Raw genomic sequence first — 15,788 nt, 5'->3', positions numbered from 1 at the left:
CACAATCACTCTTGTGTACACACACGCATGCCGTGCGTGCACACGCATCCAGAGTATGATCTCTCCGCAGTAATTATCATAGCAGGGCAGGCATGCACACGTGTCCCTGGGGAATCTGTGCAAGTTGCTCATAAACACACACATACACACACTCCAGGGAGTGGCGTGTGTGTATAACTAAGCCCTTGTTCGTCACTGGGCGTCCCTGAACGCCTCTCTCCTGCGTCGTTATGGTCGTTCCGGAATTCTGCCGTCCCGGGAGCCCTCCCACACCCTATAATTAGTGTCACCCGGGCAACCGGAGAAAGAATGCTCAGTATTCTTGTCATCGCGGTAAGTGCGTAAGTGCGAGGGCCGGAGGTGCTGGTTGTAGGTGTTGGTTAATGACAGGGACAAGGAGACCTCAGTCTGCCACCTCTTGTGCTGTATTAGTAAAACCGAGGAGGTAAATCTGTGTGTGTCCTTCGAACAGGTTATGAAAGTAGACCCTTATGCTATGTTTGCATTATTACAGCGAGACACACACATGCAAACATATATATAACCTCAGGAAATAACCGGCCATGGCAGGATTAAACTGTTAGTGGAACCCAGGGTAATAATTTGCTCTTGGGCTCCTACAGAACACCACATTTCCTCCCTCTGCGAGCCGTGTATGTACCCTGCTGTCCCCGTGTACACCGCACACAGTGCACTTAATGTGGCGGCTTGACTATGTTTGCCTGCGGACCTGAATAAAAACAACATACTTCTTGGTGCTGGAAAATAATCTGCCCCCAGGATTACCATGTGGCAGTTGTTTGTGGTAATTTGATTAAAACCAACTTTATTTATCATGTGAGCATATAATGTAAACCAGTGAATCATTGTTTTCGAACCCTGAGCCACTGCAACAAGGACAAAGCCTCTGCACACGGGTTGCATGCTCTACCATCTGAGCCACTTGTGCACCTGCACTGCTTCACTGTAATGGGGCTCAACCAAAAATGGTGGAAACCACTAGAGCCCGACCAATACTCGATTTTCGGGGCAGATGCTGATACCAATATTGGCAAGTAAAAGTTCCTATATCGACATATCAGCTGATATACACACGTTTTTTGTAATGATCCCTCAAATGAGGCAATCAAACGCTAATGACAAAGATATGTCACGGAGGCAGGATATTTTACAGTTTAAAACTGAACTTTATATTCTACAATAACACAAGTGCCCTGAAACAGAGAACTCCACTGGGAATTTAACAGTTATAAATGATCCCAATCATCCTTTTCTTTATTATCATATTTGCTGTTACTGATATATCTGTGTTAGGCCAGAAACTAATGATATAACTACATTTGTTAAGGTCTCATAACTGGCTCTCTTTGCCAACAAACCAACGGAGACAGTAGACCCCCAAAGTCATGTTTGTGAACTTAACACTCACCGAAACACACAGTCCAGTACAACACACACACTGCAGCATTGTGGGCGCAGTGTGGTCAAACATTGCAGTCATCTGAAATGCAGCATCAGGTCAGAGATGGGGACTTGGTACAAAGTGAATGAGTCTTCACAGAATAAACTCGACAAATGCAGGAAGCCATCCGCTTAACACAGTGCACCCAATTTTCAGAAAGCTTGGTGTGCCTCCACTTCCCTCTGCTGTCTGTTTTCAGTGACTGCAGGGCTCAAAACTGATGAACTGAAGAAATCTTAGGGGCTGAACAATGAGTGAACACAATGTTCCTTGTATTGCTTCATATGGAGCTCCACCTTTCTTGACACAAACAATGCAATGGAGCCGCACCTTTATCATTATCACAATCAATGGAGTCTTCAAATTCAGTTCAGAATTTCTCTTGCACCAGTTTGGTCTGCTCTTCCTCCCTGGGTTTATGTTAAAGTAAATTAAATATGTTAATATAAAAGTACTGAGTAGATCTCAATGATTTCCTGCTACCCTCTGTGTCAATGAGCCATACAAATACATAAATCAGGGGCATCACTGCTATGATTTCTTTTTCTTTTTTTAAATGGGCGGATGGATATGTTCCAGAGGTATCGGTGAGAAGTCCGGACTTTCCCGTAAAATACGTCACAGAAACCGTTGGTGGTGATTTAACTTCCTTCTGCTGCCTTCGCGTGATGTCGGAAATGACTACGTCTACGGCTTGTGTTGCCGACACGTGATGTGACGTTTAAGGAACACATGGGAATATAATTAAATGGCAAAACTGAGCCTCCGTAAAACAACAGCTACCACAGTTTGACTAAATTAATTGAGAGATGATAGTCATACGTGCCTAATATACAATTCTCCACAATTGCGAGCTCAAAGAGTCTGTGACGTTTTATTATGACAATGACACTGTTAAACCAACAGCTATTGTCTGGTTCATTAGTCATTATTTATTAGGTTAAGGATTAGGTTAAGGATACTTTAGTGTCTCCCATGAGAGACACTTGTCTTGGATTAAGAGAACTGTTGCATCAGACCAGACATCACAGTGAAAAAACACAAACGCATTTATTTATCCTCTAAAATACTTTTGAAGTTTAGATAACGAACTTTGCGTATGGCTCTGAAGGTAGCAGTAGATAATTTACCATTTGTTATGAGGAAAACGAAAAAAACATTTTACACTATTTATCTGTTGATACGTTATCAACTTTATTTAGACTGTGCTCGAGTTGTAATCTATACACAGGTGAGATAAATGAACAAAGACAGAAAGGGTAAAGTAGTTACCAATTGATTAACATTGCGTTAAGTTTTAATACATGTTACATTTCAGTACAATTCGTGTTTATTTTGTTCAATTACTCAATGTTGCGGAACTATTTACCGCCGCGGATGTGCAAAGTCTCAACAGGATGGTGACGTCACGTACTTTGTCAGTCTCCCTGCTCCGCTGTCGTTTCGTCGAGGCCGGCTGAGCTCACAAGCTGTAAACCGCTCCTTTTCGGATGAAGATGGCCGCTGGTCCTCTCTCTGTATCTTCCAACGCGTCCACAAACAACGATGGCATTCTCATCGGTGACAAAGTTTACTCGGAAGTGTACCTTACAATCGATAACTCGCTTATACCGGAGGAAAGGCTCTCTCCGACGCCGTCGATGCTCGATGGCCTCGACCTGAACACGGAGACCGACCTTCGCATCCTTGGATGTGAATTGATTCAGTCAGCGGGCATTCTTCTCCGGTTACCCCAGGTGAGCCTTCTTGAGTAATTATAATATTCAGCATCATACATGTGTGAATGTTTTCACAGCGAGCGTAAGTTGATAGGGTTTTCTAAACCACAACACGGCTCAGCCCGGGTGTTAGCATTGTGTTAATGTTAGCTTAGCTCCTTGACGTTGGCGTGGTGGAGGTAAAATGGCGGCGGTCCATTGTGCAAGGTTAGGCCAGCTTATACAAGACAAAGTACAGACGTAATGCCCTGCGTTTTTCTCGACAGGTGGCAATGGCAACGGGGCAGGTGCTCTTTCATCGTTTTTTCTACTCCAAATCCTTCGTCAAACACAGTTTTGAGGTAAGTCCGAGCATGTTTATGGATCATTGTCAGGCCGATGCTTAGCATATAATGTTAGCATAGCATAACGTTGTGGTTACGTTCGTGGCAGCCATGTTGGCAATACGTTGTACCAGAGTTTATGATCAGTTTCAAGACAAAGAGGGGGTGCCTTGAAGATCAAAACGGACCAATTCACGAATTCAAACTTATAAAATCAAAAACGTTATTACTCTAAACTTTATGAAAGGCATCAGTTCAGACACCAGTATGTAATTTAAACATATCTACCTCGCAGTCAGGTCTTAGACGTTTTCTTGTATTCTAGTGGTGGTTGGTTAGCTCCTCTGCGTGATTTGATGCATCACTGCCATGTTATGTACACATTTTTATCAATCTTTGTAATATATATTGCTATGTAGTTTCAACTAGGTGTTTGAGATAATTAAACATGAACAAAGTCTGGTCTCTAGAAAAAACATGGGCACAGTTTTCTGTAACGGTATATTTGTATGGTGGGCGGTGTACAAATCATTTTAGTATTAAGTTGAATCAGTCACAGATTTACGTTGTCCTTCATAATGGGTTAATCCTCCTAGAGATATTGAAATGAGAGATGCCATAGTTTAAACAGGCAATTATATGACATCTCTTGGCTCTTAGCAAATGAATATGTTGTATTTATATATATTTTGTCCCCTCGCCTAACTCTACTTGTCATTTGTGGGCACCGTATCTCTGGTTGCATGTTCAGTTATTGAACTCTTCCTTCCCACCTTTTTGCTTCAATTATCTTCTCTCCAGATTGTCGCCATGGCTTGTATCAACTTGGCCTCCAAGATCGAAGAAGCGCCACGACGAATACGAGACGTCATCAATGTTTTCCACCACCTGAGGCAGATCAGAGGCAAAAAGTAAGCATCGACATTGAATCTAGTTGTCATTTATTTGAAATAACAAAGTATGTTTTCTGTTACAAGCAACATGTTGTATTGATTTTGTTTTTGTATAATCCAATATGATGTATGTTGTATGGTGATGATCTGTTTTTGCTGTGAAAGTGCTCTTCTGTTTATCCATGTACTCTAAACCATTTTAAAACTTTTCAGTTTCCGCTTCACTCGTAGTCTCAGAGTGTAATTGTCTTCATATAACATCAAAGTAGTTTGACATTACACTGGAATTGATACCTCAACAAACTCTAAAAAGAAAAAAAATTGGAGTGCATTTTAAATATTGTAAGACAAGGCACCACTGCTTAATCTTCTGTGGTGCCTTTGTCTTCATAGAAATCTGTACATGTCAGTATTACAGGCCTTGGCATTAACTTGGCTTCTTTTTTCCCTTGCAACCAACTAACAGCGACCAGCTACATTTACCAAACCCTGGGTGATGTGGAATGGTACGTAAGACGAAGCAGTCGGCATGACAACCATGATGCAAGGGGGTCTCTCCTCCCCCAGGGCCACCCCACGCCCTCCTGTGGGAGAAGCCCGTGGTCTGAGCCACCGTGGGGCACTGGGATCGGGGATGACAGGTTGGCCGAAGGTCCTTGGCCCCCGGGGCGCCTTGAGGACTCCTGTGGTTCAATCTTAAGCTTTGGGTATCTGTCCGTCAATCTGCGGACCATTGGGTAATGTAGTTTTCTCCTCTGACTGCTCCTCACCATGCATTTTGTTTGTGCTTCAAGAGCAAAACTCCATTCACCAACTGTTCCTCATGGCTTTTATAGAAATATCACCTTGTTCGTTGAAGTTAGTTATAAATTGGATGCTTGTGGTCGTTTAGGGCTTATGTTTTCGTTGAAGGTCAGTGCATGCACCGTAGCTTTAATAGTTTGGCCTTATACGTTGTTAAATTGACTCAGCGTTGAAGTAAGTGTATCAACAATCCTGATGTGCTTGTAGTAAGTCTGTTATTTTTTCTTCGAAGATGTAGATTTGAGGTGTGAAGTGTAATGTTTAGAAATAGATATTACACTTACCCTGGGAATTTTTCACATGCATGCGGTTTGTAGCATGACAGTATTCACATTTAAATCTATTATTTGAGACATCAAAATAGGATTGGATCTGAAATTTGATTATCAGTTCTGAAAAGGGTTAGTACTAGTTCTACTCACAGGCATAGGAAGATGTCATTCAGGTTTTTTTCAAGTTCTGTTCTACCCGTTACAGTTCTTGTGGTGTACATTGTATATTATGAAGAGTATTAGGTGTAAGAGGCTAATGGTTCATAATAGGGAGGTTGACACAGTCTGTGAACAGTTATAAATCAGAATGCACGTAATCCAAGTTTATTAATTTAGAATGATGAGAGGTTTCTTTGTTATAATTATTATATAATGCCATGTTTAGATCTGCCTGTATGTCGCAGTAGCGTTTTGAGAAATCTGCTAAACCAGAAGTGTGTTTTAGGTTGGTACAGAACTGTTTGCAGTGAAAAGTAGACATAGAACAAAGAAAATTGTATTTTTCTGATATTTTCTCCTTTAATTCTGGCTAGCCCGCTTTTCCATAAACAAAAGAGAAGTAGTCAGTTTTTTGGACGTATTATGTTATACTGGTGTAAACAATACAGGAGAATAGGTGATGATTCGTGACAGTTATTTAGAGTAGTTCAGCATTTTATCACAGTTTAAAGATTCAAGATTGAAGACAGTTTAAAGTATTTGCATGTTGAGTTAGTGATGTGGGCAAGTTGATATTTCTGTTGAAGCTGTGACACAGGGTGATGGAGGTTGAGGACCATTCTCAGATCCCATAAGCTTTCACTGGAACCACAGGAGTCCACAAACCCCAGCAAAATGTCAGGCATTTTAACAGTTAAGCCTGTTGCTCAGAGTTGGTTGAAACGGGAAAAAAGAAAAGAGTACAAAGAAACAAAAGGGCACTTTCTTTTTTAACTTTCATTTCGAAGGGGGGAAACATTATTTTATTTTGATTCCTTTATAAACTAGGACTCCAAGTTCATTGATACTTGATCAGAACTACATAAATACCAAAAACCAAGTCATCAAAGCGGAACGGCGGGTCCTGAAGGAGCTGGGCTTCTGTGTCCATGTCAAGCATCCACACAAGGTGAGTTAGTGTAATACTATTCACTATTACACAGTTGTGAAGTGTAGTTTAGCTATTGCACCTTCAAGTTTGGTCCTCCATGCAGATGCAACCACACAGGAAGCAGCTTTCAGATTATTATCACTTCTCAGAACACACACGGAATGACACACTTGAGTCTGTTTCTGTGTTTTCATGAAATCATTTTATGATTCCAGATTATCGTCATGTACCTTCAAGTCCTTGAATGTGAGAAGAACCAGACACTGGTCCAGACGGCCTGGTAAGTTCCTTCCTAGTACTCCACAAACCATCCCCCACAGCAGCAACCTGTCATGTCTGCAAGAAGCGCCACCAGACCTGGGCTAAAAAATTAAGTTGAACGAGTTTCAAATGGTTGAATTACTTGAAGAGGACTTGATTTATGTGCTTGCAACACACATCCATATGTGGAAACCCCATCTGTCAGATAAGTGATATTCAAGTACCCTTCATGTGTTTAAGCACAAATTTGGAAAGCATTCAACAACCATTTTGCCCAGGTCTGACTGAGACATTCCCTCACTCCATTGAACCCGTCCACCTCTTCTTTTTTTCCTTTCTGATGGAGCAATTTGTTTTATTGTCTAATCCTGTTACGTGTCTCACTCTCTTGTCTGCCCTTACATGGCTTTGCTGTAAAGTCTTTTTGATTTGCAGTGTCCAGGGAACTTGGTTTAACTTTGTCCTTTCTCTCTACTCTTTGATTAAAGGGTAGTCCATGCTGGTAAGTCACATAAAGAACCTCTGAACTCTGCCTCCTCCAACCACATGACCTCAGGAAGCTCCCCCCATTGGCTGGCTGCCCCTCTCCAGACAGCCAATCCCAATGCCAAGATTCACTGAAGGGGGCGGGCGGGCCTTTCCCAACAGCCAACATCGTCTTGTTTTCTCTTGGGTGTCCAAAAGGATTTGTATTTTTTGGTCTTGCTACAAAGGTTTTAATTGTAATACCTATTTTTGCCAAGTAGCTACAGATACATTAATATTCTGAGGTTTTTTTTCCTAGTTTACTCGCATCTAGGAATGAAGTAAACTTAGCCAGAGTAGAATAACTTTTTTGACCAGTTTACCTGCCATTTTTTGTATATTTACAGTAGTATACTGTGTCCTGTCCCCAACTGACATGGTGTCCAGACATGTGTCTGTCTTACAGGCTGATCCGGTCTCAGATTTTGCCTCCAAGGACCTGTCTCGCCCTCGCAGCAGTCAGAATTCAACAGCCATGTGTTATCTATAGTAGTGTTGGCATAGCAGTTGACACCAACCTGCCAAAGTGCAGGTCAGGTCGTGTTTTTAAGGCAGGTTAGACTGGAAGTTATCGCGTGGCAGGTTTTTCTCCAATTACTTGAGGAGAAGAACGTGATTTTGATGGGTGAAAATTGACATACACAGTGAATGCATATGGAGAAGTGTCACCACTTTAGAAATGACGTCTCACTGCTTTGTGATCAGTATTTTTGCCTTTTTTGGGCCTCTTGTTAGTTTATTGGGGTTCACCATCATGTTTCTGTTCACTTTTTTGTCTCTCTGACTTCTATGTTTCTTGAGGACATAGATGCTCACACCACCCTGTACTCTCCATATTGTCTTTCCTAATGCTCTCTAATCTAATTTATCCATCGCCCTAGACAACCCACTGACACATAATCTGTTTTGTAGCACAGAGATTTCACTCTGCCTGAGTAGCGAGGCATAGATTGTCGGCTAATGTTTTTTAGTGTCTTACAATGCCACAGGGTAGAATGGGGCTTGCAGTATCAGCGGTCTTATGGGGCTCAGTTTCAACTCTTGGTTGGAAAGCATTTATTTAAAGTGGAAAGCGGTTGCTGTTTTGTGGTTAAACTCTCTAACCTGAATGCCACGGACCTCATGGTTCATCATACAAACTTTAAAGTTGTCAGAACATTTGTACAGTGTTGCATCATGTACATCTACCTGCTACTGTCTCTAACAGTCTAGCTGTCGTGCATGCCACCATACATGCTGTGTCTTCCTTTTCCCTCAGAATGCATTCTCAGTGAGTGTGTTACATCCGTGTGCCTGCATGTGCCCCCCTCCCATCCCCCACAAGGCATGTGTCATTGTCTTGATCATCACATTTCTTAATCTAGTTACTCCCAGGTCATACTGTGGTAAGGTGGTCTTGGCAGGTCTTCAGTAGCTTTTTCCCCATTTATGTCTTCATGCTTTACCTGTGACATACAGCACTCCCATGGATGCCCCAGAGAGAAATGGACAAAGTTAAACTCTGCAGATCTGGATGCATATCTTTCGGCTCTGCGTAATTTAAAAATATGTAGCTGTTTCTTAAATATTTATCAGGGCTTCTGATTAATTTGAAGTAGTGGTTGTGCCTCTATTTATAATTATCATTTACAGTATTAATGTTCAGAAGGCACTGACCTCCGAATTCTTGGTCATGAAGATTTTAGTTGTAAGACTAAGCTTGGGCTTAATCGGTAATGGAAAAATATAAATCTTTAGCAGACAATATATAAAGTTAAATAAAGCCCTGATCAGGATTTAGTTCTATAGATAATGAATGTTTCGGAGCATTGACCTACAGTGATAACGTGTGGTTAAAGCTGTGACATGACTTAAAACGTGTGTATGAGTGTGAAGTGGCTTTGTGTAGAGAAGATGCTATGTTTTTGTTTTTGTGATCTTTTTGCCTTTATAGGAACTACATGAATGATACCCTGAGGACAAATGTGTTTGTGAGGTTCCAAGCAGAGACGATCGCCTGTGCCTGCATATTCCTCGCTGCCCGCGCGCTGCAGGTAAGAGGACACCTTTTCCATCTTCCCATGAATGCTTATTGTGTTGGTCTTGTTTTGACACTAGATGCTACCTGTCACTCATTCAACATAGCAGCTTTAAATGTTTTAACCTTTTGTGCCTGTTTTTCCCAGATACCTCTGCCATCCAGACCTCATTGGTACCTGCTTTTTGGAGCCACTGACGATGAGGTCAAAGAGATCTGTGTGACCACCCTCAGACTCTACACCAGGAAGAAGGTAGGTTTTGGGAGGTGGTTTTCTTACCTCTGTATTGATATGACCATAGGTCATCACATTCTACCCAGTGGAAATACAGTGACACAAGTCAAAGACTCCTGGGGAGCTGCTTGTCACAACGAATGTCTTAAAATAAGCGTGCCTGAGTGTTGTCAATGTGTAAAGTGACAGTGATTTTTTCTTTTCCCTTCCCCAGCCCAACTATGACCATCTGGAGAAGGAGGTGGAGAGGAGGAAGGTGTTCTTGGCGGAGGCTAAGCTGAAGGCCAAAGGTCTGAACCCTGATGGTACCCCAGCGCTGTCGACACTGGGCGGCTTCTCTCCTGCTTCCAAGCCCTGCTCCCCAAATGTGGTCAAGGTGGAAGAGAAGTCCCCGAACCCCCAGACGCTCAAACCAGCTAAGAAGGAGCCAGACAACCGGACTCAGGCCAACAAGAGTCCACACAATGGGTAAGAAACACGTGTACATTTTAAGAGCTGGCTCTTATTGCCAGTAAACATCCAGTGTTTGTATAAGTGTGTCTTTGAAAACTCACAAGTCTGATCTTTTTTTCCAGTTTAAGGAAAGATGTGAAGATCGGGAGGAACAGCAGGAGTGGAAGTCGATCTCGTTCTAGAACACGCTCCCGGTCTAGATCTCGATCCCCTCGCAGACAGTAAGATTGCCGACAATATGTAAAGACATTCTTAGTCTGATGGTTTAAGTATTAACTTGTGTGATCAATAACTTTTATTACAGGGATTGTTAACAGGTACTTATGTGTATCTACCTGGATGTGTGCCTCATCTTCCTCCTCTCTTTTCTGTTTCCACAGTTACAACAGCAGACGCAGTCGCTCAGGGACCTACAGTTCTCGCTCACGATCTCGCTCTCACAGTCGCAGTCCATCGCCGCGGCGGCATCCGCCCTCACCCCTCCTCCCCCACCTCAAGTCCAAGACCAGCCACCATGGCAACAGCGACTCGAAGCCCAGCGGACGCCACAGCAACAGCGGGGGATCTGGTCACAAGAGGAAGCGCTCGCGTTCTCGGACACGGTCCCGCACTCCGGTCAAAGTAGACAGAGACCGGGACAGAGAGAGGGACCGGGAAAGAGACAGAGACCGCGGCTCCTACGACCTCTCCACAAAGAAACACAAACACGAGCGAGGAGGTGGTCATCGAGGAGAAAGGAGGGAGAGGGAGAGATCTCGGTCCTATGACAGGGACAGAGAGAGGGAGCGTAGCCACAAGAGCAAACACCACGGCAGTAGTGGGCACTCAGGACATAGCCGTCACCGGCGCTGAGACACACACACACACAGACGAGCTCTAGGACTGATGGTCACTGAAGTATTTTCAGTATACTTGAAACTGAATCAGATGTGGCGTGTTCTGTGAAGGCTGTTGAATACAGTTCACTGTGAGCTGGAGTCTTGTCAGCAGACACATCTCGCATTTTCTTCAAAAGATTAGAGATCCCCTCCAGACTTTTTATAGATGTACATACCTTTTGTCTAATAAACATTGACTAATAATTTGTTTATAATGTTTTTCCACAAAAACACTCTATTGTTAAAATCCTTAAAATTACATGTACTCATTAAAAAGACCCTCCATCTATGATTTTGCAAATGCGTCATTTCTAGTTTTCCTGATGGACACGATGTCTCCTGCGTCACTGTAGAGTCCACTCTCAGAATATTGACTCATGTTGAAAGTAAACCAAATTCCTCCAACCATTCGTGTGACCGAGAATTTGCATAAAGAAAAAAAAAGTCAACACATTCAGCTGCTGTCGAAGACAAATGCTACAATTCAGCTGTCATTAAGAGAACACGCCATGTTTGGTTTAATTTTGGGTATATTACCAACCTAATACCAACAAAGTTTTGTTTCTGGGTTTCTCTTATGCATCCTGAACCTGTTAGTTGGAACTATATAATTTACAGGAATGTTGATTTCTTTAATTTGACTGGCGTGAACCAAATACCACAACATTTAGTTTTGTTATTATAAATATTTTGTCTCTGTGAAAAACTAATAAAGCCTCGACATTGAAGGCATTCATGGAAACATTGTTGGAATTGCCTGAATCCTATAATAGCTTCTGCATGCACAAATGTCTTGGCAATAGACTTTTCATTGCTTTGACTCTCAATCCACACAGCAACACACCTGTAGCTGATATTTAGCAGAGGTGGTTGATGTGTTTTTGTAGATTGAATGTGTGCATCTGAGCAACCCAGGCTGCAGCAGTAAATACAAGCATGCAGTGGTTAACTAGCCATTTTTTCACCCAGCTGGTCAGACATGATTAGTGGTTGAAGGAAGGCACCAGTGCAGTATGACATCAGTCCCAGGCTGTCAGTCTCCTCCGCCTATAGGTTTTTCTTTCTTTTCCCATGATACACCACACACCACTACCATCCCTCTAGCCTATCTTTGTGTTATTGGTTTTACATGTAAAGTTATTGACTTTGGGAAAAGGAACTTATTTACAGTGTAAAGATGGATTGATATCCACTGACAATACGTGAACGCTTTGATTTATAAAAGCCAACTGCTCAGTGGAAGGATTGAATGAATAAATGTAAAATAAAAATGATCATTCAGGAAAGATCAATATGTTTGCACATTAGTGGACAGGCAGGAGAGTGGTTTTTGTTTTCCTTTTTTTTTTGACAGGTATGTGTTGCTAAAGCTGTGTTTTGTACAGTTTAAAAAAAGCAAACGTATAGTAGTATGTTTTTCTTTTTTTTTACAGCAGGGGATGCAGACTTGATTTCAGAACATTTTAGGGTCGTCGATTTGTTACACTGGTTTTTAGTCTGCACGTGTTCATGTTCAATTTTTATTCAATAATAAATGAGTTAAGCCACTTAACTGTATTGTCTTTATTATGTAGCCTGTTGAACAACATTACATACTCTGCTGGTGAGAGAAGTAAAGACTCATGACTGGATTTGTATTCATTTTGTTGTATTGATACTTAAGCGTTCTTTTAAGTATCGCATTATAAGGAGCTGCATGAACCCTCATGGTACGATCCTGGTTCTTGTTAGAGGTACATTTAATTTGAGTCGCATCTACTGCGGCTGTGAAGCTGAATACTGCAGCAGCAGGTAGAATTAAACTCGGTGTAAGTTTGTATTGTGGCAGCCAGAGGGCGCTGCTGGCCTTACTTATATCAATACTCATGTCTTCCCACAGACATAGCATACTTGTTGATTGGACAATTCCTTACACTAGGTTTGAATAAGAATATAAGTTGTAATAGTATGCAGCACAGGATTAGTCACATGTAAAGTCCCATCTGGCCAATTTGTAGATATTTGTTCCAAACAGATTTAGCGTTTGAAAATATCCCAGGGACCATCTTTAGTCTTAGTGCCAGAAACATCATGTTAAGATATCCTGTTAAAAGTAAAGGTCAACCATATGAATAGTACGTGAGTAAAGTATCTCATATTGAATTTACTTCAGTATCAAAGTAATTTTATGGCAATAAATCCACTTTAAGGATAAGTTCACCAAAAATAAAAAATTCAGTCATTATCTATTCACCCTCGTGATGATGGAAAGTCGGATGAAGTTTCATAGTCCACAAAACATTTCTGGAGCTTCACAGCAAAACAGAGCTGTAGCATCCTCCTAAACAACTGAAGCAGTTGGGGACTAAAAAACACAATATTATGATATCATAGAACAACAACAAAAAAAACAAACAAACTGAAATAGCTCCATACAGCTATCCCAGCGTAAGTCAAGTCTCTGAAAGCCCTGAGATCCCGAACTGATTTTTGAAAAGATGTTATTTACACCTTTTTTTTTAAACCAGAGTCTTTACTGTGACTGTTTAGCTAAAAGTGTTAGCGCCCACCACATCTGAAGTGGGTGCACAAGCTTGACTGCGCATCGAGGGTGTAAATAATGACTTTTAAAATCAGTCTGGGGTCTCTGGGCTGCCAGAGGATGGATAACGCTCGGATTTCTTTTGGGTTTCTTTAAATCTGATAGCAGATAAAATTAGTTAATGGTACTCTGAACCAGTAACTGAAGTTATCAATCAAATGTGGAGTAAAAAGTATAATTTGGCATCATCTATTAAACAAACATTTTCCAGTTAAAGACAAGTTGTTAGAAAAGAGCTTAAAGCGACTGCTCTTTAAAATCAAGAATCGATCAATCAGTAATCAACCACATTTGTTTTCGTCATTTGTCATTGCCTCCGTGTCGTTCTTGTCACCTCTCCATCTCTCTTCTGTCAGGAAGCAGTTGTGTCTCAGAGTTTCAGTCTTTGACACAGTAAGTGATTATATCTACCAGAAAGCCCACTGACATGAACATACCACACACACATGCACAATGACAGCACTGCCAGGACGTCTGCTGCTTTACACATTGTGCAACAGGAAGCCTGTGCACTCTGCCAACACATTGGGTCACACTCTCTCTTTTACTGTGTGATGTGCATCAAAGCACCTTCACATACACACAAAATTAGATCCGCAGTGTGACCTGACTGTTGGCCTGGCTGATTGGTAAATCTTTCCTGAGCTGGTGAAGGGTCAGAAACATCACCGAGACAAACAGAGCTGGCCTATCATCATTCAGTGTGCTCAGTGTGGGTCTGAGTGAGATCCCACCTCACAAATCCTGCGCAGCGATAAACTAACTCAGCATTAGCCCGGTCTTACAGATGCTGTTGAACTGATTTGGTCAGGTTTTGAGATATCCACTACGTAGACTACTGCCTCCGCTCTGATACACTGGGGTCTTATGAGGAGACCATGTTATCAGATCAAGTGAAGCTGCACTCACAATGAAGTATTATTAAAAACAAATATTAAAACCTTACCCGAGGTGCTCCAGTGAATCTGTCCCTGTGGTCAACAATATGCCAGGAAGGATTTGGGGCCTGTTCCTGAGCAGCAGTATGGAGTTGTAAGACACTGTATTTAACTTTATCTCACACTTTTGTTTTATGAGCTGTTAGTCTGACATTAATATGAGTTAACAGCTTTAACACTCCTCTGATCAGTGTGAAGCCCCACAGAAAACAGAATGGACTGTAAATGGTTTCATGACTGCCTGTAGCCATTCACATTTAGTATAATACACTCACAGACATGCTCACACAACTAGCCTTATTAATGAGACCGCATTTTTTTATTTTAATAACTGCAGAAGTGCCAAATTAAACATACAATATGTAATGTTTGCAGCGAGGGGGCTCTCTATCAAAGCAAAACATGTTACATGTTTGCCGAATGTCGAGTGGAGGGCCAAAGTGTACGGTACTAGCAAGAGACGCTGGCTACCAGATCTCTGAGTAGGTAGGAAAGAGTGACCCAGAGTTTGTCTCAGTTATTTCAGTATTAAAATGTCGAGAATCTGAAATATATTACATATTATATATCCGCATTAACCCTTTGTAATATGTGTTTTGGGGTAGTAGGTAAGTAGGTGACGGTCAAGGGTTACTTTTTAACTTGAAATAAAATCATGTTGATGGTACAGTGTCCTTTAATAGGGTGAATGGTGTCTCTGTCTCAGCCACTCAGCCCCCCATCACTTGTTTCTGCACTATGTAACTTCAGTGAGAGGGCAGGATCACAGCGTTACATACATGTTTACTTCAACATTCAAGTTTTCAACACGACATTGTTATGACGTAATGAGTTTTGTCTGTAGTTAGCACCTACATGTCATCTGAGAAACTGTTACAGAGCTGGGATTTGTATTTACAACAGTGGTGTTGCACTCAAAAACTGTGGGAGGCGCCAAATCCCACAAAATGCCATTTCCTACACAATGTTGCTTTAACATGGCGAGGAAGAAGATTTATTTTCAGGTGAACTGAAATAACCTACCGTTTTACGGACTTTTGCAGTAGGTCTACACACAACAATCAGATTTGTTGGTGAGTTTGCACAACTTTAAAAATGAATGCTTCTTTCCATGGGTAACCTGCATATTTTATCTTAAGAAAATACTCAATGACTTTATGTGCCAAACATCTGTGAAGTAATATTTGTTTATCTTGCTCTACAGTAAATTTAAAAAGACTAGACAGAGTCAAAGGTCATGAGGTATAAAAAAAAGTTGGAAGTTAAATTAGACTCAAGATCTCCCCAGCAGATCTAACATGTATCACTGTCACAGCCAAGTCACTACATTGTTTTCAG

At 41.6% G+C, this 15,788-nt stretch overlaps 1 protein-coding gene across 5 annotated transcripts; it reads left to right on the top strand.

Annotated features, from left to right (window-relative positions):
* Nucleotides 1-2,870: 2,870 nt before the first annotated feature.
* ccnl1a (cyclin L1a) lies at nucleotides 2,871-12,483 on the top strand (the record flags this gene model as incomplete). 5 transcript variants are annotated; one of them, XM_084351763.1, is made up of 10 exons in its annotated part: nucleotides 2,873-3,198; nucleotides 3,447-3,521; nucleotides 4,305-4,414; nucleotides 6,460-6,580; nucleotides 6,778-6,842; nucleotides 9,282-9,381; nucleotides 9,514-9,618; nucleotides 9,815-10,068; nucleotides 10,176-10,274; nucleotides 10,434-12,483. In XM_084351763.1, the coding sequence occupies exons 1-10, from the start codon at nucleotides 2,953-2,955 to the stop codon at nucleotides 10,903-10,905; spliced, it is 1,647 nt and encodes a 548-aa protein (XP_084207889.1). In that variant the 5' UTR covers nucleotides 2,873-2,952. The 5 variants fall into 5 exon arrangements, with proteins under 5 accessions (XP_084207890.1, XP_084207889.1, XP_084207892.1 ...); XM_084351764.1 differs by lacking the exon at nucleotides 10,434-12,483 and having other exon boundaries at nucleotides 2,871-3,198; nucleotides 10,176-10,278; XM_084351766.1 differs by lacking the exons at nucleotides 2,873-3,198; nucleotides 3,447-3,521; nucleotides 4,305-4,414 and adding an exon at nucleotides 4,864-5,037.
* Nucleotides 12,484-15,788: the final 3,305 nt, after the last annotated feature.

The sequence above is a fragment of the Pagrus pagrus genome (assembly GCF_965226575.1).
Source record: "Pagrus pagrus genome assembly, chromosome: 4".
Lineage (NCBI taxonomy): Eukaryota > Metazoa > Chordata > Actinopteri > Spariformes > Sparidae > Pagrus > Pagrus pagrus.
This window is presented reverse-complemented; position numbering and strand designations above follow the sequence as displayed.